Source organism: Crocodylus siamensis, chromosome 8 (genome assembly GCF_052110815.1).
Source record: "Crocodylus siamensis isolate JL-2025a chromosome 8, ASM5211081v1, whole genome shotgun sequence".
Taxonomy (NCBI): domain Eukaryota; kingdom Metazoa; phylum Chordata; order Crocodylia; family Crocodylidae; genus Crocodylus; species Crocodylus siamensis.
In genome coordinates, this window is record NC_143402.1 from 60,779,558 (window position 1) to 60,804,706 (window position 25,149).

Consider the following 25,149-nt stretch of genomic DNA (forward strand, 5'->3'; position numbering starts at 1 on the left):
GCAGTGCTGCAAGCAGAGGCTGGTATCCAGGACTTTCTAGGAAAGTGCCTTGACCACTAAACTACACAGGTGGGCTTCCCTTCCAGCAGTGGGCTGCTGATAGCATGGTCAGACAGCCAACAACATGTGTTCATGTCTGGGTTTATTTTCCATAGAAATGATAAATTAACAGATGATTCTCCCATCGTTTACACCACTTTTACATTTGTGCAGTTCCATTGACTTCAGTCGAGTTAAATCTGATGACACCAGATTAAGGTTGAGAAGAACTAGACCCTGTAACGGTAACCGGTTGATGTGTTGTTCTTTAGTACCTGTTTCAACCCAGGCAGGGGAGTAAATGAATTGGATGCAACCACAAAGTTGAATCTGGTGTTAGTTACTTTTTATTTATGCCTGGAAGCTTGTCTGCTGCCACTCACTTATCTGATCCCACTGCTGTGGCTGCAAGAAGATAGGAGAGCTGTGCTGTCTAGAGAACTCAACCAGTCTTATTTCTTAACTGGAAGCCTGCAGTAGGAAAGGTGCCTGCATCTCATGCCATGTTTCCTGTGCTTACTAATGGGAAATCCCTATATAAGAGTGTATCAGGTCATGTACAGTGGCCTGTAGCAGTTTCCATGTCCTCTATCTGTGCATGATTTAATAAGACCTTAGCAACAAAAAAACCCAACAGAAATGAACTCCAGCCTGTTTGGCAGCATGTATGACAGGTTGGGTCTCTACTTCAAATGCTCTGTCCACAATACAAGAACAGCTATGTTTTTATAACTGATTTATGGTACTTATCTGACCTGACTTACAACAAATCTGAATGGGTTGCGTCCATAGAGTGCTCTTTTCCTGCATCTAAAAATCATATCAATGGGGAACAGGAACTGTAAAGGCATGTCTATACCATCAAAGAAGCATACTGGGAGGCACCACAGTGAAGCTCCTTGCATGCTACAACCCACAGACATGTAATATAGCTGTCTCAGTGCAGAACTGGTCATGTATCAATAACCACCCTTGAGGCAGCAAACGGCGGTGCCTAGTAGGCCTGCGTGAAGCGGCTAGTATTTGCTTTGGATTTGGCCGATTTGGGGAATCGTGATTTGATTCAGTGATTTGAATCACTGTCCTGAATCAATTTGGCTGAATCCCCTACCCCCTACTTACCAACTCAGAGTTGGGGTCCAGCTCCCTGCTGCAGCGAGCAGGGGACTGCCCAAATCACTGAAGCTCTCTGAATCTTTTCTGAATTGATTTGGAGAGCTTTGAATTGATTCAGACCTTTTAACTGGTCCCCTGATTCAATTCAGATTCAGAGATTCAGCCACCGAATTGTGCCAGATCTCCTCCATATTGAATCAGCACCTGAAGCTTCACACAGCCCTAGTGCCTAGCACTGCAGTAAAGTGACAATATAACATCCATTGTGAGGTATAATACACAGAGAACAGACACAACGGGCTTCGCTGTGCAACTCCCTAGCACAAGACCCCAAGGTCACTGAGGGACAAACTTCTGTCCACAGCCTTGTTTCTCAGGACTGAGAGCCACTCTAGTGCAGATCTTCGCGCAGCTCGGTCAGTGCTAACCCCCCAGTGATCTTTGTGTAACTTTTATTTGCAGCATTTGTGAACCTGCAAATTTCATGGTTTGGAAAGGGAAGGCCAGGGGACACAAAGATCCAATCCACCTGCCCTTTACAATTACTCATGTTATCAACGGAAAGGTCATCAGTCAGTAAGAACAGGCATGATTAGTCCCCAGACTTCTGAACATGCATGCTAAATCAGGGTATGCAGGGAAGGAATACAAAAAGTTACCATAATAGAATATAACCATTGGTTAACATGCATAAAGTAAGTAGGGTTACCCGTAGTCTCCTGTACTGTCACTGGGTAGCTCATGAATGCCTGGAGGTAAATTTTACTTCTCCTTCTGGGGCACACAGTTCTCCCATTCATTTCAATGGGGAGCACTTAGCTTAGAGCAGGTGTCTCAGTGGAGCTGCTGTATCCAGCCTGCTGGGCTACCACCAATGCCCGGAAGTGGGGGCCAGTCGGCAGCAGGACGCTGAGTGAGGGCTGACAGCCCTGTTCACCTTCTGGCTACTTCAGTCATTGCCACCACCATGACCCCAAGTCTGTCTGCTGACTCTGCCACCATGGCTGTGTGCCATGTCCCTGCTCTGCGTTCGGTGCTGGAGCTGCAGCTGCCACCCTAGCACAAAACACATACTGTGGCAGCAACTGCAGCTCTAGTATGGGGCATGTGGCAGGAGCAGCAGCCACCTGTGCCAGAGCTGTGTGCACTGAGTGAGAGCTGGAGCTGCTAGAGCCACCATGTGCATCAGGCAGGAGCCAGAGTCACCACTGCTGGAGCCATCCTGTGCCCTGTGCTGGATCCAGCCTGCAAGCAGCCCCTCAGTCTGGCTCTGGCCCAAGCCAGATGGTAAGTTTGGCACGCCTGTTCTAGACCAATATTTCTCAACCCGTGGGTCACGACCCAAAAAGTGGGTCATAAGAATATATGAAAGGGTTGCGAGCAAACTTTTAAAATGGATCAATAAACTTTAAAAATGGATTCTCCTTTAAAGGAGAACATGGGAAATGGGTTTTCTCTTGCAGGCTTGCAGAGTTCCAGCCTGCAAGGGGCTACTTGGGGCCACCCATGCCTCCTCCCGCCCCACACACTGTGGGGCTGGGGCTTGGGGTGGGGCGCAGTGGGACGGGAGTGTGAGGCACTGGGTCAGGACTGGCCATTGATGTTTACCAGTGTGTCCTGGTACAAAAAAGGTTGAGAACCACTGCTCTAGACCGTCTTTAATGCATGTTTCTGGTATCAAACAAAAAATGATGAATAAGACTCTCATCATATGAAGTTAGTTGCAGAATAGAAATGGCCAAAAAATGATAAGGAGCATAAGTAGCATCCTACCAGGTGCCAGAGAACTTGCATCTATGCTACATAAATGGAGCAGAGAGGCAGACTCTTTCTTTCTCCCCTTAACAGCTAAATTGTCCATCACCATTGAATCCAGTCACATATTCTGTGCAGCCCCAAATGCTATTCTCCACCTCATTTAGACATTACAGGCTGCTGCCAAGTTCTGCTTATGGGTCCTGAAATAACTAAGAAACAATTTTGCTCCTAGAAATCATTCCTAATGCTACACACTGGTGTTCCTCACCCGCTGTTACAGCACCGTGCTATGCTGGCACCATGGTAGGCGTGGTGAAAAGTGAGACCCTGGGCACATGATGGTCCCATAGGGAAGGGCACTCAACCTCCTCACCTTATATTCAGTACCATATCTAGACTCCTGGCAGCCCCGGGCAAACTTTTAGCGTTGGGTCTCCCTTTGCCAGAGATAACGATAACAATAATCGGACAACAGGAAAAAAATTACCATTTTCAGGCCCCCTTTCTGTCTGAGTCCCAGGTAGCCGCCCCATTTGCCCATACCTGTGCCCGGGTCTGCTTATATTGTAAGGGGCGTTATGATGCCAGAGGCACCGTACAAGTGTGATAGTGGAAGGTGCAGGGGTATAGGTTGTAGCTGTGTTGGTCTAAGGACATAGGCAGACAAGGTTTTTTAGGTAAATCTGATATCTTTTATTAAACCAACTCAAATAGTTGGAAAAATTCTTCTTAGCAAGTTTTCGGGTATAAATACCTTTTTTCAGGCTATTCGTAGTGGGCGGTGTACTTCTGGGGCTGCACAGGGATGTCCGTGCTCCTCTCCCCCACTTCCCCTGTGCCCCTCCGAGGCTGCCCGCTAGCCACCACTCCCCCGGCTCAGTGAGACCCCAGGCCAAGCAAACCTCACCAAGGGAATGCAGTTACAAAGCATGTTGTGAGACCTTAGCAACACTCCCTCCCTCCCCTTTCATCTCAGCCTAGCCAATGGGTGGTGTTGGAACGGGGAGTGTCACAATGAGGGAGGCGGGGACAGAAGCGGGGTGGGGGGAGATGCTGCTGCTGGTGCTCCTGAACAGGGTGAACAGCAGCCTGTGGATGCAGGAGGCTCCGTCCCTCCTCAGCACCAGCCTGCAGACAGGTGAGTGCCAGCACTTTGCAGCTAAGCAGAAGCCCCTACGGCCAGTGGCTGCCAGGGAGACACAGCCTCGCAGGGGCCTGTGGGGAGGGAGCTCCTAGCAGGGGCTGCCAGGGACCCACAAACTTCAATGAATACACCAAGCACCAGGGCACTGCGGGGGACAAAAACGTGGCTTCAGTGTCAGTGCCCATCATGATGACAGCAGAACCGGTCACAAGGGGTTCACCTGTAGGAGGGATAATTAGGCTCCTCTCAGCCCCACAGGCTCTTCCCTTCCCCAGAACTAAAGATGTGTGTAAGGAGGGAGACAAAACAATACAGTAGCTTAATGCTGCGAGTGGATGCCAGGTAAATTTGCCCCAACCCCAAGTTTAAAAGCATGTGCCTGGAGGGCTGTGGGGTGCAGACACTCATTTGTAGAGGTGTAATCATTCAGGGTGTGGGCCTTACATTTATGACCCTGGACTAAATCATATGACCCTCCCCGCTCAGTGCTGTGAAGGGTGCAGGAACATTATTTTTAACTGGATAGCCAGGTATATGAGTCTCTAATGATCACCTTCCTCTCCCACAGCATTCTTTCCCCACTTGTGTGTGTCCATAGATTATTGTTTCCTGGTCTTCAAAACCCTGTTTCCCAGATATGCGTATAGTAGGGACAGGAAAATCCAGTAATGCATCTGGAGCGAGGACAAAAAGGAGTGCAATAGCTGAACTGTAATAGCAGGCACAAACAGGAATTTATTTGCAGTGGATCAGTGCAGAAATTTTATCCCATAATTGCAAAAGCTGCCAGCTTAATGTGCCACATTTTCAAAAGGGTTCACAAATTTTTGGTGCTTCACTTGCCAGCTGCCCAGTGTGAGTCATCTTGAGCCTGATCCTCCAGAGACACTGAGCACCTGCTGCTATTGTTGATGGAGATGCATGTGCTCAGCACCTCTAGGTATCAGGACCTATGTGTCTCAGGCTGGGCACCCAGACACCAAGGCAGCCAAAATTAGCTGACATTTTAGAAAATATGTATCTCAAATATTTTTCCAGATCCAAGGAATGTATTTTGCCCCCTTCTCTCTATTTTTCCCTGTGGTTTGCATTAGCATTTGCTAAGCTACCTCCTGTTTATTATTGCTATTAATATTTTGCATTTCTCAAGCCCTATTCATCTGAGCGTTCTCACAGATGCTGGAAATAGAAAATACCTATTCAGTCATTTAGTCCTCCTTCCAGACGTTGGCAAACAAGTACATTAAATTTGGGTCCACGAAACCTTCCAGGCCTGTGCGTGTGGCTTCTTGCTTCCCCTCTCAGTTCTGTGCTCTGATGTTTATTCATTTCTTGGCTGAGGGAATACCCTTTTCCATCACCTCTCTCACACTTCCTCTGGTGTGAATAATCATTTTCAACATTTTATTCCATAGCATTTACATTGTGAAGCACTAAATGGTAGTAAACAATAATACCTGCTCTGCTAAAGCAAAGCTTGTTTGAGGACCTGAGATTTCTTACAAATGTTTATTATCCCCTGAGAAAGCATTTTCTCCATCTTTCCTCTCTCTTTTAATCTGGTCTGCATTTGTACATGATAAATTTACTATGGCATGTTATTTACCTTGCTCTGAAGCATCCAGGTGCTTTGCATATCTCCCCTCTATTCACTTTTAGCTATTTCAGTGAGAAATCATCAAGGGTTACTGCCTTTGCCCCTGTGTAGAGACAGGTTTTCTTCCTTTGTTGCCAAGGTGATTAAAAACAAAGAAACCCTCCTTCCCTAGAGGTTTTCAACTTAAATCAGTCTCATTCAGGTTATTTCTACACAGAGAAACTAATCAGCATGGCTACAGCAGAACGCTTGTACTGCTGCAGTGGGGCTCCTATTCTGGAATAGAAGTAAAGTTATTCAGGTGTAATTACTCTGGGATAAAATTGCTTTTCTTCTGGATCAGTGTCCACAGAGCAATTATAGTAGTTTAGCTATAGCAGAATATTTATTCCATTATGTCTATGCTGGTCCATCTCACTGTGTAGGCAAGTCCTCATTTGTGGCACACTGTTGAAACCAATTACTCTTTATGCACTAGAGATGATCCTACTTCATCCCGTGATAGGTCCATTTTTAGTATGTGTGTGAAAGAGTATAGTTTGTGCAGTAGGTTTTAGACGTATGTACAGTTTTGTATGAGTAAGACCCGTCTAGATGATAGACATTATGTATAGGCAATATCATTTTAGTGACTAAGAAAATATATGGCACAGCTTTTACCTTCTTCAGTCCTGATTTGGAAAACACTTAAATATGTGCTGAGGTTCATTCCTCTTCAGGAAAATACTTAAGTGCATGCTTGACTTGAACTTAATGGGATTTAATCACCTGCTTCTAGGTAAGCACCATTGCACTTACAAACTGGATTTTTAAACCTAGTGCTTTAAGAATTGACACAACATTCGATTGATTGATTAATAGCAGCAAGGCTTTAACAACTACCAACAAGCTATAAAACTAAATGACAGGGGAAACAAGACTCTTTCTTAATATTCAATAAATGAGCTATTACAGTCCTTTTATTATTTTAGCTGCAAGAGATATTTAGCCAAGCAGGCAGGAAGTGGTTCTTGTCTTTACAGCTTTCACAGACTGTGGGGTCCTTCACTTGTGAGCTGGGTGCAGGATGGCTTCTTGAGCTTCCCTGGAGTGCACACCTTGGTGGTAGTTGTGTTCTGCTTTTTATACTGTTTTAATTATATCGCTTCAAAGCACTTCTTCTTGATAGTTGGTTAATCAAGGTCCAAACAGAGGACACAAGGATGGAGTTAACATATTAAAATTGTATGCTGTTTGTGTGTTTGTTTTGCTTTTGATCAGTGTGGAATCAAATGGGATGGGTAGCGATTGAACGAGGTACCTTTTAGGAAGTTAATTACAAAACACTATCTTTTGGTAGTCATTTTAATAATGGAGCCTAATAATTAGCTGCATCAAGTGGCTTGTGGAGATATTTGACAGACGTTGAATACCTGCTTCGAGAGAGATGCCTTGATTAAGGGAAGATGTTACAAGGTTCTTTGGGTACGTGCGATGCCCTTTATTAGACCAAAGCAGGTCTGTTAAAGTGTAAATGGAGATTGTGAAGATCAGAGGCCATTGGATACAATAGGCATGAGTTTCAGGCAAATACTCTGGTTTAGCATAATAAACATTTAGACATTTGTAAAAATGTAGACAGATATTTGCTTTGGAAAATAGGTGTTAGTCAAAGCGGGAATATGTTAACCAGGATGTATTTTACAGTTGTGTGTTCAGTGCACTTTGGCTCCTCGGCTCTTACAGACTTTGCTTTGAAGTGTCAGGTATCCAGGTTGTAGTTGTATTGGTCTAGAGAAGTGGTTCTCAAATTTCTTTTTCGCGGACCACTTGAAAATTACTGAGGGTCTCGGCAAACCACTTAATAAACTTTTTTTTTGTTCTACAAATCAAAGTGCACAACACATTTTTTAATATCAGTAGTCTTACCTTACAAGTACAATATTCTCAATTGTTCCACAACCTTTCTGTGGACCACCTGAATGGAGCTCGTGGACCAGTAGTGGTCCCTAGACCACAGTTTGAGAACCTCTGGTCTAGAGGAAAAAGCAATCACCTAGTTCAGGGGTGGGCAAAACGCAGCCCGGGGGCTGGATGCAACCCGCGAGGCCATTCTATCTGGCCTGTGGGGCCCCTAAAAAATTTAGAAAATGAATATTTATCTGCCCTGGGCTGCCTGTCATGCGGCCCTCGATGGCTTGCCAAAACTCAGTAAGCAGCCCTCTGCCCAAAATAATTGCCCATCCCTGATCTAGTTGGTCTAATAAAAGATATCAACACCTCTACCACAAGTCCTGATTGCTTTGAAGTGGATATTTTAGTTCTTCTGTTTCTGTTAGTGACACTTAGCTCAACTGAGATGTATATGTAGTTTGTAGTTTTCTCCCTAGGCCATTTGACTTTCTAGCTTGCTCTCTGAGTCCTGCTATATATATATACATGTAATGAGTGTGCTAGGCCTCTGCCAATAATTTTAACCATCACTTTTATTTTTTAGACTTGGGTGTGGTAGAAGGTTAAGGACTGTTATCATGACTGTTTTCATCTTCTGGCATGGGTCTGGTACTGGGTACTGCAAGCTCCACTTTCTCTGCACCTAATGGGTTGCAGCCATTAGTGGAGTTTGATTTTCTTTGTGGCAAACTTGTCAGCACAACCCAGTCTTGCCCCAGTCACTGTCCTGCATTTTTGTGCAAGAGGCCCTGTTATTTTAAACTGGTATTTCGTGTATAGGCCCAGCCAAGCTCTCACACTCATCAAGTACCATTCCCAATTAAGCATCTTTTCCAGAACTCTGGCCATAATTGTTTTATTACCATTATTATATTGTTAGCTTTTGAGGGCAGTAGCTGCCTTTTTGTTTTGTGTGTGTACAGTGACCAGGAGAAAGGAGTGCCAAAATGTGGTTGGTGCTCTGAAGCACTCTGGCAATAAAAATAATACATGACAATGTATTGCTGTTTTTATAAAATATGAATATTGGATCAGCGTAATATTGTAGTTGCTTTACTTTTAAATTAAAAGATATACTTATTTAAAAACATATTACTAGGCTTGTGCAAAGCAGCTAGTATTCACTTTGGACTCAGATTCTGCCGATTTGGGGGACAGTGATTCAATTTGGTGATTCAAATCACTGTCCTGATTCGATTCAGCTGAATCTTACTTGGAGATGTGGCAGTAGCCAAATCTCCAAATCACCCAGGCCAGGCCCATCCCTCACCTGCTCTCCCATCCTGGCAATGGCTGCCCTGCCTGCCCCAGCCCCCAGTGCTTGGGAGAAAAAAAAGCCCTGACTCAGTGGGTGCTGCCAGGCGGGGGGGGCAGGGCAATCCCCACTGCTCCCCCTTGCCCCACGCTGCATGAGGGGAACCTCCTCCAAATCGAATCGCCACCCGAAGCTTTGCACAGCCCTACATATTCCCTATCTTGATCCCATGAGAAAGTAGGCTTTGTAAATGATATTGCACATCCTTTGACAGTTGACTATAAGGGCTGTTACAGTTTCTCTAATGCATAATAAATTTCCTCATTTTACTAGCAATCTATTTTTGGAGCCATAAGGGAACTTCTTATCCTCACAACAGAGAACGCACCATCAGTGCAGCATAAACTTCTGTGTGGTTGTTAATGGATTATGCACATTATGCATAACCAAATATTTATGTTTGATTGCCCTGGGTATTATATTTCTGACACACAATTAGCTAATGACCTCAAAGCAGAAAAGAATAATAGCCCACACAGAAGAGTATGCGGTTACTTGAAGCAATACTCTTCCTGTGTGGTCATTTGCTCCTGGGTGATGATGAGGATAACTTTACTCAAATTGCTTTGAAAGTGCTATTATAGTTAAATACTTTTGTGGAAGGGCTGACACTAGGAGATATTTTTTCAAGTATATATACTCAGTCACTTTTATATGACTGTTTACCCAGTTACAAGTCAAAGCAGGGTGTTTGTTCTGTTCCACCTTGCCAACTTGAAGTTTAGGGTCTGAAAATTAAGCTATTTTCTTTCTGGCAGAACTCCCGCTTAGGCTTTAGTCTTCTAAACACTTACTTGGAGGGTTAAGTGTTGTTTTTAATGTTTGTGTTCACTGTCTCTGTGACTGTGTATCCTCTACCTCTTAAATTATGCTTGAATTGTAACTGGGGCCAGCATTGTCTTGTTGCTCAGTGTTTGGACAGCATCTAGCACAGTCAGGTTGTGGACCATGACTTGGGCTTCAAAGTGCTACTGCAACACAAAGTAGTAGTAGTAACAACACCAACAACTGCAGCAACAACAACAACGAGAGTAGTAGCAAGGACTCACTCACTGCTGGTGAAACAGAATAAAGTATTTCAAAGTACTTTGCATCATCACAGACCCTCACGAGAGGGGAGAGACGCCATACCAGCTATGAACTGACTGCCCAGAGGAGTTTTCCATCTCTTGACTCCTCTGTGAAAGCCTTTGAAATATGAACGTTCATTTCTACCCAGAAGAACTTGTACAGTCTTTTCTCCAATGCCTGATGAAGGGTGTTTGTGCCCAAAAGCTTGCAATTAAAGACTTTTTTTTTGCAAAAATCCTATTGGTCTAATAAAAGATATCATCTCTATTATGAGGATAAAATGAAGCATTTGCTTCTTCACGTCTCTTAATTTTCCAGTGTGGGTAATAGTAAGCACAGGAAGGTCATAGTGCCTTCAATTTTAAGCAGTTCAGTCAGGAGTTTTGCTAAAACAGTCATGGTACAGCCTGGCCCTTGTTTTGAATAGATTAGTGCAACACAAAAGCGCAATTTGTACCAACACTTTTTAGTCATAATCATAAAAGAAATATGGAAATACAAACTAATAATTAAAGGATCACCCTGAAAAATATATTTCTAGCATGTGTTAGCTAAACAGTAAAGTAAACCGGAAGGAAAGCATTTCATACATTCTTTGCATGCTCTGTACACAGACATAAATAAAAGAGAAAGTAGCTGTAGGAACAGGGGAAGGTAACACAGTCTTAATAACCTACTCAGCAGTTACAGGATCAGTGCATAGACTAGTTAGCCAAATGCCAGAGGCGTACTGCGCTCCTTCAGCACCCGGAGAAGGGGGAGATTATGCTGACCACTGGGAAGTGGGAGAAGGAAGAGGGAGAGAGGATGTGGAGCCTTATCCATCCCAGCTCTCTGCATTTGGGCAGCAAACTACTATTACTGTAGCTGCTGCTATAGCTGCCTGGATCTGGGCTGCTGCAGCTGGGGGACAGGCTTGTTGTGCACTGGCTGCAACAGCCCTGTGGTATAAGTTTCTTGGAAACTGCCCTTGGTGCCCTGTTTGCTCCTTTCCTCCCTCCCCCCATCCAACACCAGCAGATACAGGGTTCATCTGCCATGGTAAAGACTTTCCGGGAGGTGCCACTCCACTCACCCCACTTAGCACCTCCGTCTGACCCAAGTATAGTATTGGGTGTAGGGCTAAGCCCACCTGTTTCCTATTGCTGGATAGTTCAAGGCTGCTCCTGCCACAGCAAAGGCTCCAAGAAGGTGGCAGTCTGGTGCCCCTCAAAGTCAGTACCCAAGGCTGGTGCCCTGCTCACTCCCCGTAGTTACACTATTGCCAAAAACAACAAAATATTGATGCAGAATCCACAAAGTAACCTGGTGTGGGCAAAACAGAGCAGAATTCAGATATAAAATGTGTCATTCTCATTGGCAGCCATAATTTGCTACAGTTCAAGGCATGCCAAGAGGTCATAATGAGGTAGCTTGAATCTTTCTGCATTAAAATAGTTGGAATAGTGTGAAATAGGGATTGCTTTTTACAGTTTTAAGCCTGTATTTTTGATGCATCAGTATGGTTTAGAAGATATGTTATTACTTCTAAGCAAGCCTTGCTAAAAGACTGTTTATAAGTTTTCTTATCTTTGTTTCTGCAGGACACATAACTGAATAGTACTTTTCATCATGGAGTTTGTAGGTTCTACTTTAATGGCAACTTATGCCCATCCAAAACCAACACCTACTAACTTCCTACCAGCTATCAGCACCATGGCATCAAGCTATAAGAACCGCTTTCCTCACTACTCCTTAACCCATAGCCTGAGCCTGCCTTGGAGACCCAGCACATATTATAAAATAGCAGCCATCACTCCAACTTTGGCTCCATTCTCCACAGGTTCCCAAGGGTTAACCCAAAGCAAGATGCTTCCTTTTGTTTCCAATAGAACAGCCCTTTTCACTAGGTATACCCCAGATGACTGGTACAAATCCAACCTGACCAATTACAAAGAGTCAGAGACTTCCCGGCACAGTGCCGAGAGGCTCAGAGTGGACACATCCCGGATGATCCAAGACAGAGAGCAGCAGACCAGGAAAACCCAATCAGAAATTACCAAGAATCTGGGAGAACGAGTCAACGATATAATATTTTGGAAATCAGAACTCAACCATGAGATAGATGAGATGATTGGAGAAACCAATGCTCTTACAGACATGAAGAAACGATTGGAAAGAGCTTTGGCCGAAACAGAAGGCCCTCTCCAGGTAAGTATCAGTTTCATGGATAAATGCTGTGGTATGCTACAGCCTGCCAGTTCCCCATCTGCTGCTGTTCGGATATCTAATTAAGTTTCACTGCAACTCCGTTATGTCTCAAAAGTTTTTTATTAAGAAGCTGTTAGCTGAGCTGGAAGTAAATAAGCCCTTGCCATGTGATACATTTCCTATCCAGTACATGTTGAGCACATCAGAATAGTATTTACTTAACTAAATATTTTCTCATGTGCTAATCCAAAATCCTAGTTAAGGAAACAATTGCCAATATCTTGCTAGGCTTGCATGAGGTCAAATTTGTGCCCAGTATAGCTTCACCAAATTCACTTTGTGTCACACCAAGGTTATGTGTGCTCCTTTATGTTTTGATTGCTTTGATGTCATAAACTGATTATTTCCTGTGGGCAAAATATTGGCCTGTAGCTTCTGTTTTGCTATGGTTCACATGTTTCAGAAGATGGCTGTTTCCCACCTATGACATGTTCTAGTTATACTCAAGGGAAGTTATGCATCACAAAGGAAAAATTCAGGATGTGGCATATTTTAACAAAATTCAAGTGATGTTTTCCATTAAGTGCAAAGACTACTGCTGTTGAGATGTCAGCTTCCATCTCTGAGCACTCCCTGATGCCAGACTTCATTGCCCATTTGTTTAATTTTCAAATAAACAGCTTGCTTCTGTCCCCGCTGCTTGGGAAGAGCTCCCCAAAATCATCTGCAAAACTAATGATCTTCCATCAAAAGCCTCCTCAAAAGCATTCTCTGTTTCTTTATGCTGATCCAGCTCTCTGTGTGTCGTCTTCTGCTGTATGTTTTTTTATACTTAATCTGAAGGAGGGACTGTCTTTTACTTCTGTGTCTGTACAGTTCCCAGGACTGGGGGCTGGGTTTTTTACTAGGGTTATTACAAGGAATTGCTGTGCTGAACATCCATTTTTGAATAACACAAATGTTAAACTATTAGAATTCTAATTGTCTAGTGTAACTTTATTGTTCTTCCTATAGGCTATAATCAACAGCTGTATTTATATACTGACAGGTAGCTGAAGAATGCTTACTTCACAGAGAGAAGAGGATGGGGATTGATCTAGTCCACGATGATGTGGAAAAACAGCTGTTAACGGTAAGTTTTGCTAAAGTTTATCTAGGAAAAAAGGCACTTAGCTACAAAGACAGGTCAGTGCTGCTGACCTATACACCAATGTGTAGTAGCTTTCAACCATAACCAAGGTCATTATCATTTTTAATTATAATTACTAAGAGAGAAGAAAGATTTGCTATGTAGTATCTTTTACTGAACAGACTGTATAGTTGAGAAAAAAAATTAAACAAGATTTTAGATACAAAATGCCTGTCCTCAGGTCTAGAAAAGAAACAAATACAGCCTAAGTTAAACAGTTGTCTTTAACTTCGTAGTCTTGTCAACTTTATCCCAACTACATAGTTGGTCCAATAAAAAATATCATCCTAAGAAATCCTTGACTCTCACACCATTCATAAAGGAAGAGGGTTGTTATTTTTTGTAGAGTATAGCAAGGTTAGCAGAGGGAGCAGGTAAATTGTAAGGAGTCATAAAACCATTGCCTGTGTTTAGTTCATTGTTTTAGTACTTGACATTTTGTTCCTAAGCCCATCTTCTAAACATTATGTGGTTTCCCTTGTGTACAAAGATTGCAAGGTCAAAGAGAGATTGATTGTTCTGTGAAATTTTTGCCTACTTCTGATTGGGTGGTTCTGTAACTTCTTTTTTCTCTATAGGTCTACTGCACTCTTCCTTTTTTAAGTGCAGGGTTAAACAGAAGTAATTGTTCTGTCTGGTGTGTGACTTAGGCTATATTTACTTCCTTCCCAACCTGAAGAAGGGCATCTGGTTCCCAAATTCTTGTCTAATATCTCTCCCAACCATGCAGTAGGTCCAAGAAAATATATTACCAAACATATACTGGCTCCTTACACGTTCCCTGGAACACCACATCTACATCACTACAACACTACTATAATTACTAAGGTCCACATTGTGCCTACAAGACCCAGGCATGGAGGAGACCCCCTCCATGCAGTTACCAGCTTTTTCATGTGACGGTGGTGATGCGTAGGGGGTGTATGGGGGTGCACATTCACCCCCTGAGAGCACTGGTGCCCCCCCCCCCCGTCAGGCCACACTCCCTGTTTAGGTGACGGGCAGGGAGGCAGGTGGGAGTGCTGGTGCCCCCCCCCCATGAGCACTGGCTAGAGAGTGGGGCCACCAGCAAAAGCAACCGTGCCACTTCTGGAAGTGGGTGCGGGACTTCTGGAAACAGCATGACTGTTTTTTGGTGAGTGAGATTGGCCGCTGGAGGACCGCCCCTCAGGCAGTGCAGTCAGCTGCTAGGGGACCTCGCCACAACTGCTGACTGATGTCAGGGGGGCACATGCCCCCCCCGACTCGAGAGGCACCAGTCACCCATGCCATGTGGAATGTGGGGGAGGGCTCAGCTATATTTGCAGGACCATTCTCCCATTTACCTGACCAAGTGAAAGGGGATGAGGCCAAAGAACAATCAACTCTATACACATTCCTGAAGAAAGAAAACTTAGCCTGAGGTCCATTTCCTGATGGAAAGCTACTGTTAAAAGGTCTCTTAGGAGCAGCCACTTCTAGGAGTAGTCCCTAGTAATAATACTTCTCTGTTACAGGTAGGGAAAGCTGGAGCACAGAGCCAGCCTAGAGGAATAGAGCCTTCATGTTTGCGGCTGGATCAACCCCCCACCCCCACCCCACAGTCACAAACAGGAATTATGAATTAAGAAAAACCCTGATTTATCGAAATCAAACAACTCTCACTGAATGCAGTGAGTGCTGTATTGGCCCGTCTTTCTCTCTCTTTTTATACCATTGAGTGCTTCCTGTATTATACATATTCACAAAAATAGTGAGTCACCAAGGAAAAATGTTGGATAAAAAGAAGTTTTAACTAAAAATCTGATGGAATCATTTGACAAAGCTTCTTTACGTAGGTCCCTGCCTGCTCATAGTATCACTAAGATTTTATTAAAGGCATTTAGGCAGTTGTTCAAGACCTTTTCCTTCAAATACAAGAGCAGATAATTCAATTATACCACAAGGAATGACAGTCCATTAGTCTGATAGAAAGGGCAGATGCACTTGGTTCATAGTTTATGCCTTTCCAAATGACTTGGTCAGGTACCACCAACTGGTGTAAATGAAATGCTGCTCTGCCCAGCTTACCATCATTGCTCTAGGTTTGGTCGCATATTAATTCCTTTTACTCCCCACTTTCCCCAGTACTTGACAACTGTCTGAACCGTTCATCTTTGGGACTGAAATCTTCCTAGGTTTTGTCCCTACCTTAAGCTGAAATTTTTGAAAAGCTTGAGTGCTAGTTCCCCCACATTGGCTATGAAACATGTCAGTTTAATAGAAAATGCACAAGAGGGTAGTATAACATGAAGAGAAAAGTTATCTGTCACAGGAAATGTGGGTAATCTGTCTTTGGCAACACATATTCTACCACTGCTCCATGATAACTGCTGGTCAGTTGTTTGAGGTCAGCTCAGTAGACCATCAAGTACAGGATTTTCAAAAAGAGTTGGCCTAACTTTACTCACATGGGGGAGGTTTGCTATTGACTTCAGAGGGAAGCCAATGGTGTTTGTTTTGAAAATCCCACAAAAGGATGAAATGTTCGTTGCAGGGAAGTCGATGCATTTTTTCATTGATTTTTAACAGAGAAAGGATTTCACCCTAAGGACTGAATCCAACTTCCATTATTAAAAATTTTAAGATTCATATTGACATCAGTGTGAGTTGGCCCAGGCCCAGTGACTGAGAAGCCATTTCTATGCTATTCACAGTCCCTGCTGAACCACTGAGAGCACAAATGCCAAGTATGTTCCCTTAGTGCATGCAGTAGTGAAATGCTGGCCAAGCCAATTGGTCATTTGTTCCTAAATATTTATCAACTTGTACAGGCACATACCATGCAGCTCAGTGGAATGATGTATTGTATCTGCGGACTTCTCTTATCCTAAGGAAACAATATATACCTAACTGAGAGAGAGTATTACTGAAAAGTTAATCACTGAATTGCTGTGTCTCCCTTTCAGAATCCACTTCCTGCCACTGTATGACACAGGAGACTAGGCAAGATGGACCTGTGGTCTAGTTCAGAAGATGGCAATCCTTATGTTCTTATGTCTTCTTGTAATATATTGAAATTGTGTAGCATCTTTTAAAATATTTAGTGAACCCCTTATTGGAACTTATTTCCTCTAAGTTTCAGAGCTCTGCCAGAGCTAGGCCTTTTGTGTTATGTGCAGGGATCCAAGTTTTCCATTTCCTGTGGCAACATGTGGAAAAGTATGGATTTCCCCTTTTAAAGGAGGAAAACACAGATTTTCCCCTTTGAAGCAGGAAACTGCAGGTTTCTCCTTGCAGGCTGGAAGCGTTCCAGCCTATGAGGAGCTGCGTGGGGCTCAGGGGAGTGGTGAGAGGGTGGTTGAAGGCAGGGAGCACCATGTGCATTTGTGCATGTGCACACACGTGGCCAGCAATACAGCCAGGCAGGGTAGTGGCAGTAGCCCCAGCAGCTGGACCGGCCAAGGACCTCCATCGCCTTCCTGTGCTGAAGTTCTGTAAGTCCATGCGGGGCTGGCTGGGATGGGCAGCATCTGGGGGCTGTGAGTTGGGAGTGAGGGGCACCAGCAGGGGTGGGGACCTGCAGGCTGGGAGTGAAGGGCACCAGGAGGCCCGGGGGGGTGGGTCTGTGGGTTGGGAGTGAGAGGCAACAGCATGAGCAGAACCAGGACACCAACATATAAGAGCTACTCAGTGCCACAAAGTACCAGGGGCAGGATAGCCGGAGCAGGACGCACCTGCTGAGCAAAGTGGTCACAGGGAGCTCTGATTTTCCATGATTAAAAAAACCCCCAAAATCAAATGCCAAACTATATAGGTATTTAGAATGTATTTTATTTTAATGATTGAGGCACTGTTAGGCTTCCAAATTACTTAAAAATGGTACTGTTAAAACATTGTGTTCAACTGATACCTAGATGGATAGATAGATAGTGGTGTTTCATTTTAATTGTGGAAAAACTTTGATTTTGGATTTTCAATCGGAGATTTTAGGATTTTTTTAAATCAGAATTTGGGATTTTTAAACAGAAAAACCCAGGATCCCTGGTTGCGTGCATTTAACAAACATTGCTCTTTGGACCCATTGTACCAGGAATTACTTTATATTATATTTCTGTATCAAGAACAAATGACATAATGATTGGCAATGGAGGTGGGAGCCTAAACTAGGGATACAGTGCAGCACAATCACCACTTAGAATCATAGAAAAGTATATCTCAGAAGGACCTCCAGAGGTCATTTAGTCCAGTCCTATGCCAGAGGCAGGATTATCCTATCCAAACCATCCTATACAATTCCTTATCTAACCTATTAGTAAAACTATACAGTCAGCATTGACATACAACTGCAGGGCATAACACCCTAACCTGCCACAGGTAAAGCAGAGGCATAATGGCAGCCAATGTCCTGCTGCTGCAACGGTTGTGAAAATATGCTCAAGGGATCCACACCATCTGCTGCAAACCCCACTACAGTCTGGACCAATCTGGCCACGTGGTAAAATTCCTTCCTAACTGTAATATGGCTATCAGTCTGACCCTGAGTGGAGAAGCAAGACCATCTAACCAGGAACCTCTGGGTTTTTAGTCCCAGCAGGAATATTGGCAATCGAAATCCCCAGCTTTACCTGTGGCAAACACCCATGCTTCCGAGGAAGACAATGAACCTCCTCCCAGAATGTGTGGTGACAGGAAGGGGGAAAATATCCTTCCTGGCCCCATGTAGCAACTAGCAAAGCCCAGAAGCATGGAAAATACCTATAGAAGAGCATAGGTACAGCTACTCCTAGATCATCCCTGACCAATACTTATCCAACCTCTTCTTGAAACCCTCTCATGAAAACAATTCCAGTTTCACCAGGCGGTCTATTCTATTGCCTCGTTGCTTTAACAGTGAAGACGTTTTTCCTGATATCCAATTTCAATCTACACATGAGGCCTTGTGAAACTGACAAGGAAACTGCATCCCTTGGGACTGTGTGCAAATGGCTCATGTAAAGGATTTTTCTTCTCTTGAGTCAGGCCCATGAAAATTAGGGAACTGGCTTCAAGGTCATGAGATTTTATTTAAAAAATTTTATGTTGTGTTCCTTTTAATTGGTCTTCTGTTTTGTTTTGCTTTGTTTTGTTGGGGGGGTTTTGAGTGTGTTGGGTACACTTGAGTCATATTTTCCAGTTTTTCTCTGCAACTGTGGTGGCTTAAAACTTATATTCTATTTGAGAATTTAATCACATACCTTGGAGAGCTGGGGCTTCCAGAAAATGCCATAGGACTCCAAATAAAACCCTGAGAGCTGATAATGCGGTACCTTCTCCTGTCACGAGAGTTAAAGTCTTCATTATAGATCCAGAAAAATCTCTCTCAATCCAAGCCAAAAAATAATCCAGGTTAGTCCTATGGCTACAGTATATATCTCATATACATAAACCTATGTAGATCCATTGATCAACATAGGACCTATATACATTTACATTGGATCATAGTCTACTTTGGAATAGAATTGGAGTTCACATGGCCATCAGCATGAACAGCACATTTGGCAATCCTGTGTTCAGGCAGTGAAAGTTGATGCTAATGCCGTTACGCTTGTTGTAGGGATGGATGTGTGACTTCAAAGAAAATACTTTTGTGATATCTGTCTATGAATAACCCTGTCACACTGTGGTATGTTCAGCTAGAAACATCAGAGAATGCTTCTTCTGTCATCATAGTACTAGCAATCCTTGTCATGTGTGGGTGTGGCACTTCATAACTGGCATGCATCTGAGTAAAGTAGTCTAGTAAAAACAAAATTAATTGTAGTGAGTAGGGCACGGTGGCTGCAAACAAGTTGTTTTCCACTAAATTACCACTGAATTCAAACTACATGATGGAGAGAATATTGTGACACCCCTTTTGAGGAGTTCAGCTGGCATATACCAGTAGTAGGATTGGGAACCTCAAACATATTGGCAGCTGGCATATGCCACATTCTAGAGATATGACAGTTTGCAAAGTGTTATAGGCTGCTCAAATGGACAGCACCCATGTGTGTGTATGGTATGGTGCTTGTATCATTGTATGAGTGTGAACAAAGGCCTTTCAGATGGGGCAAGATTGTGACCTAATAATCTGACCAGAATCAGGAGCAGTGAGTACATAGTAGGGCTGTGCAAAGCTTTGGTCCCTGATTTGATTTGGTGGCTGAATCTCTGAATCTGAATCGAATCGGAGGACCCATGAATCTCTCCGAATCGAATCAGAACCCTCTGAATTGATTTGGAGAGATTCAGAAAAATTTGGCAATTTGGACGTAGACACAGCTTTAAATGTTTTTTCTACATACCTCTAGGCAGCAGGCAACTCGTCAACACTGTGATGGTGTGCCACATGGAGCGTCCCACAGAAACATGGGGGGCTCCACGGTGCACTTGGCAGCAGACCCAGAAGTGGACCAGAAGCACTTCCAGTCCACTTCCTGGTCCACTGGGGAGTGTGCTGGGCACCCGCCCACCTCAGCAACTGGTGCCTCTGGATCCCCCTGCATCTGATTGCCAAGCTGGGGGAGGGCTCTGGGGGGCTCCCCAGCATGCTCCATGGTGGACTCGGAAGTGGACCAGAAGCACATGGAGGCCCCCCCTGCCCCCCGACTCCTGTGGGACACTCCATCCACCCCAGCATCGCAGCATTCACAAACCACGCTGGTACCATGAGGTACGTAGAAAAAACATTTAAAGCTGTGTCTATGTCCAAATCGCTGATTCTCTGAATCAGCATCAAATTTTCAGATTTAGATTCAGCCGAATCGAATCAGGGACAGCAATCCAAATCAACTAATTGAATCACTGTCCCTGATTCAGGCCAAATCCATATCTGAATCGAATAGGGCTCGCTTTGCACACCCCTAGTACATAGCCTCCCTCCTCAAGAAGTAGCCCAAGAGTGGAATTGTTCCTCCCTACTCAGCTTGCTCCAGGGATGTAGAAACATGTTGCTACCTCCAATGTGTGGCTCACCTGCATTCCCACGACAAGTCAGTGCCAGAGTCAGGAATAGGACCTGCAGTTTGTGGTAACAAAGTACATTCTGCTCCTCCTCTTCCTCCCCACACACATTGTGCTCGCTCTGCACTGGCCTGAGTGTTGCAGAGGAAAAACCAAGCTCTTTCTACTCTGTGTCCATTCTCTATACACTTGCTTGGGATGTAGAGAGTAGCAGGTACCCAGCACCAACTTACTGCTGCTCAGTGCTCGCCTAGACCCAGCACTTGGGCAGGAGTGTGAGGATGCTGTCATTGCAATGAGTGATGTCACAATTAATAAGCACAGACATTGATGGAATTCTGATTTTGTCATTGCCCAGGAAGTTGACGTCATCAAATCATGTCAGGAGAGGATGAGGCGCCACCTGGATAAGGCGATAGCGCAGCTTGCGTAAGGAAGAACTTTGTCTCCACTTCTCACAGCTGAATTGTATTTTAATTTCTGATGTAAACACCACAGTTACCCCCTCTTCCGAATGTAGCTTCAGGGGAGAGGAATGTCTTCCACACTGAAAAATTGTTTCAGCTATTTTGTTTAAATATGGTCTAGTTGCTGAACAAGTTGATGTAGGCCCCTTGGAAAATGTGATGCTTTTCATAAGGATTGCTGAGCTTAGTGGTAGGTGCATTTGAAATAGAGAGAGAGATGCAGCCTGCTATACTTGATATTATGCATCCTCTAATAATTGTTTTCATCATCTCCCAGATCTGACAGGGCAGCCCAGCATGAGCTGGAGAAAGACCTTGCCGATAAGCAGACAGCTCACCGGATCGATGATAAGTGTCACCATTTAAGGAACACTTCTGATGGCATCAGTTATTACAGAGGAGTTGAGCGGGTGGATGCCACGTAAGTACCAGTATAACCAATGTATTATATGAGTTGTTCAGAAATTTCTCAGAGCTAAGGAGTCTGACAGAGGTCTGCTTCTTTCAGGGTGAGTTTTCACTGGTCAGTGCTGTGCAAAATGAATGTTTGCAAAGCTCTGCTGAACTTGTTGTCAGGAAAGGCTTCTGGTGTAGTCTGGATTTAAGTGCATCTGACTGACAAGGTTGGGAACTGGGATTGTGAGCAGCAGGAAACACATGAAGAGGAGGGAGGGAGAAAAAGAATGGATGGGCAAAGATCAAGCATAACTGCTTACATTGCTACGAACACCTCATTCCTAATCAAATTAACATTCCTTATCAAATTAATGGGGCTCAGTGTTCAGATCCTTTTGGCAGCTTTGAAACTCTCAGCCATAACTTAAAAGTGAAAAAAAACTGAATTCAACACCTGTTCAGTAGTTCTAGACATATAATGTTGTTGTTAAAGTTCACATGTACTGTGTTTTTCTGGCCATAACTCTACTTTTTTCTCCAAAGAACTATGAAAATCACACCCGACTTATGTGGGGTCAACCTATAATCAGACCTACTACAGTCTTGACTTTTATACCTGTAGTAGTTTTATGCTTGGAATAAACATGCCAAGTGAGCTTTTTTTTTTTTTTTTTGGCTTTTGAGTGGTATTTTATTTCAGTATTTTTAGTACAGTTAGCCTTTTGAGTCTTTTCCTTGGTTGATTAATTCTCCTGTTGGGTTTTGTAAGGGGAATAGCAATTCAAGGTTTTTACCTGTAGTTATTGGTTTATATTCAGGAAAAGCTCTTTTTCAGTATATGGAACCTGAAAATAGGGGGTTTGATTTATATGCAGAGTCAACTTATAATTGGAACAATATGGTATTTTCTTAGCTCAGTTGGTGTTTATCTGAAATCTATGAAACCTAAATTTGTTTACATAATTTTGGAGGCCTTGAACTTATGAGTAAACAGCCCTCTGTAGAGAGCATAAATGAAATAGGAATGAAATGAAAGAAGGAGCAGTGGTCTTGCCGTACAGTTCTGTTGCTCATAGGAGACCAGAACCTCTTCAACCCTGTGACTAGGGACAGACATTACACACAAACCAGTCTAAGCAATCAGAAACTAACAGAACAGATGTTTAGTGCACAAAAACCAGTTTGAAAATGGCTGAAACCTGGTTGAATGTAGTATCAGACTTAACTGATTTGGGTTAAACTGGTTTAGGCAATGTCTGTCCCAGACCCCTTGTTGGTTTAAGTTAAACCAGACTCCCCCAGCATCCCAGCATGCTCTCTGGGCTGGGCAGGGCTCTCTGTTCCACAGCAGGGCTGGCCCCTTCCCTCTGCTTCATGGCTGGAGCTTGGCAGAGACTGCAGGTGGCTGCCTAGCTTCCCCCTGCTCCCCCCTCTAGGGCTGTGTGGAGCTTTGGGTGCTGATTCAATTCAGAGGAGATTTGGCCTGATTCGGCAGCCAAATCTCCAAAACTGAGTTGAATCAGGAGATGAATAAAAAGGTCTGAATTGATTCAAAGCTCTCCAAATCAATTTGGAAACGATTTAGAGAGCTTTGGAGATTTGGGCTGTCCCTGCTCACTGCTGCAGGGAGCTGGACCTGGACTCTATGCTGGTAAGTAGGGGGTGGGGGAGTAGGGGCTGGAGGAGGGTGGAGGGTACCATGGGGGGACCCCTGCCAGACCCCATCCACTGCGTGCTCCCCCAGCCCCCCAGAGTGCCACCTGACCCCTGCCCACCCTCCAAGCCCCTCCCATGGCTGCCCCCTCTGGCCCCAGCTCCCGACTCTATTTAAAAAAAAAAAAAATCCCCCACTCACTGGCTGCTGCCAGGCAGGGGGCGAGCAATCTCTGCTGCCTCCCACTGCACCATGCTGTGTGGGGGGCTCTGCCATGAGTCCCCTTCCCCTGCCTGGTTTCCCAGCCCCCGGATGGCTGCCCCACCCGGTCCTGCTCCCAGTTCTTAAAAAAAAAAAAAAAAGCCCCTACTCACCAGCTGCTGCAGCAGCTGTCAGGGCTTCTGGGGGCTCATGGCAGAGCCCCCCCACACACAGTGCAGGGCAGTGGGAGCCAGTGCAGAATCAACAGGTAGCTGGTAATGTCCCTGTGTTGTTTTCTTAATGGGCTGATAAACACTGGGTTAGGAGTAATAAACACTGTGTTATCAATTCCCTGCTGGGTAGGTCAGAATAGGAGGGACCCCACCCTAATAAGAGCATCCTGCTGAGGCCTGGCCATGCCCCCTTCAGCTCATCATTGTAGATGGGAAGGGAGGGATGCTTTAGCACCCTCCTCCCACCTCCCCTCCCGACTTCTAGCCTGAGCCAATGCAGGCATGTGCCTGCATTTCTGGGATATCTTTGCAGTTACAAACTGATTCAGCCTAGCTAGGTTAGACTAACCTACAAAGATTGAATCAATTCAGGCTCAGGCTTTTTGAATGTCTGTCCCTAGCCTGTATGAACATATGGTGATATAAATCAGTACTTGGGTGAGCATCCTATAACTGGCAGAGGACTAGAGGAAAGAACATGTTCACATAGGTATGTGCATTTTATGGAATAGATTCCTTAAGAACTGATTCATTCTCTGCCTTTTGGGTTCAAGAGAATTTGGAGGTAAAAGGGAATCATGAACAAAAGGAATGAAGCTCAAAGTTGATAAAATTCACAGAGGGTAAAATGTGTGGAGGCTGGAAAATGGGTTTTAAATAGGATTTAAGTCCCTCATCGGCTTTATTTTGGCCTCTATAATAGGTGTCAATTTCATTCCAAATATGAAAGAAGGATCAGGAAGAAAGGGAACTGAATATCAGACTGTATTCCATCTCACTTGTATGAAGTTGTTTTCACTGTTACTGAACAGAATAAATTGACTGTACGTTACCCTTCATCTTGAAATTTTATGTCGCCTGGAGTATGCAAATAATCAATATATTTATAAATACGTGGTTTCACTAAAAGCTTCAACATGACTAAAATGCTGGCTGGCCTGTGAGGTGATCTGTTCTTTAGCCTGCATACAATTTCAGAACGGTCTTTAAAATATGTAATATTTCATATTTTTTAGGATGATAAAGATTAGCATTAGTTAATAAACTGCATTCCGGGCGTTTTCTTTTTTATACAATAGAGTTAGGGTAATGAATTTCTTGCAAGGATCATTTTAATCCAACTTCCTCCCTATTGGGATATATAATTTCCTGTAGTGGCCTTGACAGCATTGTGTTTATTGTATTCTTCTCGTTTTGTTTTGCTAGGATCTCTGTGCCAGAGTCCTGGGCCAAGTTTACAGATGATAATATTTTACGCTCGCAGACTGAACGGACTGCCTCCTCCAAACTGAGGGATGATATTGAAAACCTGCTGGTTGTGACTGCAAATGAGATGTGGAACCAGTTTAACAGAGTGAATGTTGCCTTCACTAATCGCATTGCAGAGACAGCCGATGCCAAAAATAAGATTCAGGCCCACCTGGCTAAGGTAATGAGAACTTTCTGCCTTTTTTCTTAAGGTTGTTGCTTGGAAATTAGAGCTTCCTTGTGGGTTCTTTGGCTTCAAAAGGAGAAGGACATCAAAGTATATAGAAACATTTCACCAAAAAAAAAAGTAGTTATTTATCTATTATCATTTTCTGACTGAATCTCAACGTTTACAAAAAGAACTCACGGAAAAAATTAGAATTTGGAAATTTTCAACAAGACACACCCAACAATACCATTTATATCTGACACCATATTTTGGTTTGCGTGCTATAACATAAAATCCAAGCCGCCTGGCTAACTATCACTCAAATCCCTACCAGGGAGTTCTCTGCCTACCATCTGCGAACAGAAGCTGCTCATGCCATCAGGCTTCTCTACTCTGCTTGCTCCGGCAGAGCTCCTTCTCCCTTGGCTGCTGGTTGAGAGAGAGAGAGCGCTCACAGCCTGCAGCCTGGGTCTTATAGAGGTCAGCCC

The 25,149-nt window shown here is 44.0% G+C and overlaps 1 protein-coding gene across 3 annotated transcripts in view; it reads left to right on the top strand.

The window, feature by feature from the left end:
* Positions 1-25,149, top strand: part of TEKT3 (tektin 3) — a 247,429-nt gene that overhangs the window by 216,205 nt on the left and 6,075 nt on the right. For 2 of the 3 annotated variants that reach the window (XM_090059970.1, XM_090059971.1), the window contains 5 exons: positions 11,556-12,162; positions 13,211-13,294; positions 20,652-20,722; positions 21,038-21,181; positions 24,451-24,673. In XM_090059970.1, the coding sequence (XP_089916096.1) occupies positions 11,584-12,162; positions 13,211-13,294; positions 20,652-20,722; positions 21,038-21,181; positions 24,451-24,673 (1,101 nt within the window). In that variant the 5' untranslated portion in view covers positions 11,556-11,583. Of the gene's footprint in view, positions 1-3,956; positions 4,052-11,555; positions 12,163-13,210; positions 13,295-20,651; positions 20,723-21,037; positions 21,182-24,450; positions 24,674-25,149 lie in introns of those variants that run through there. The other variant, XM_090059969.1, reaches the window with a different exon arrangement.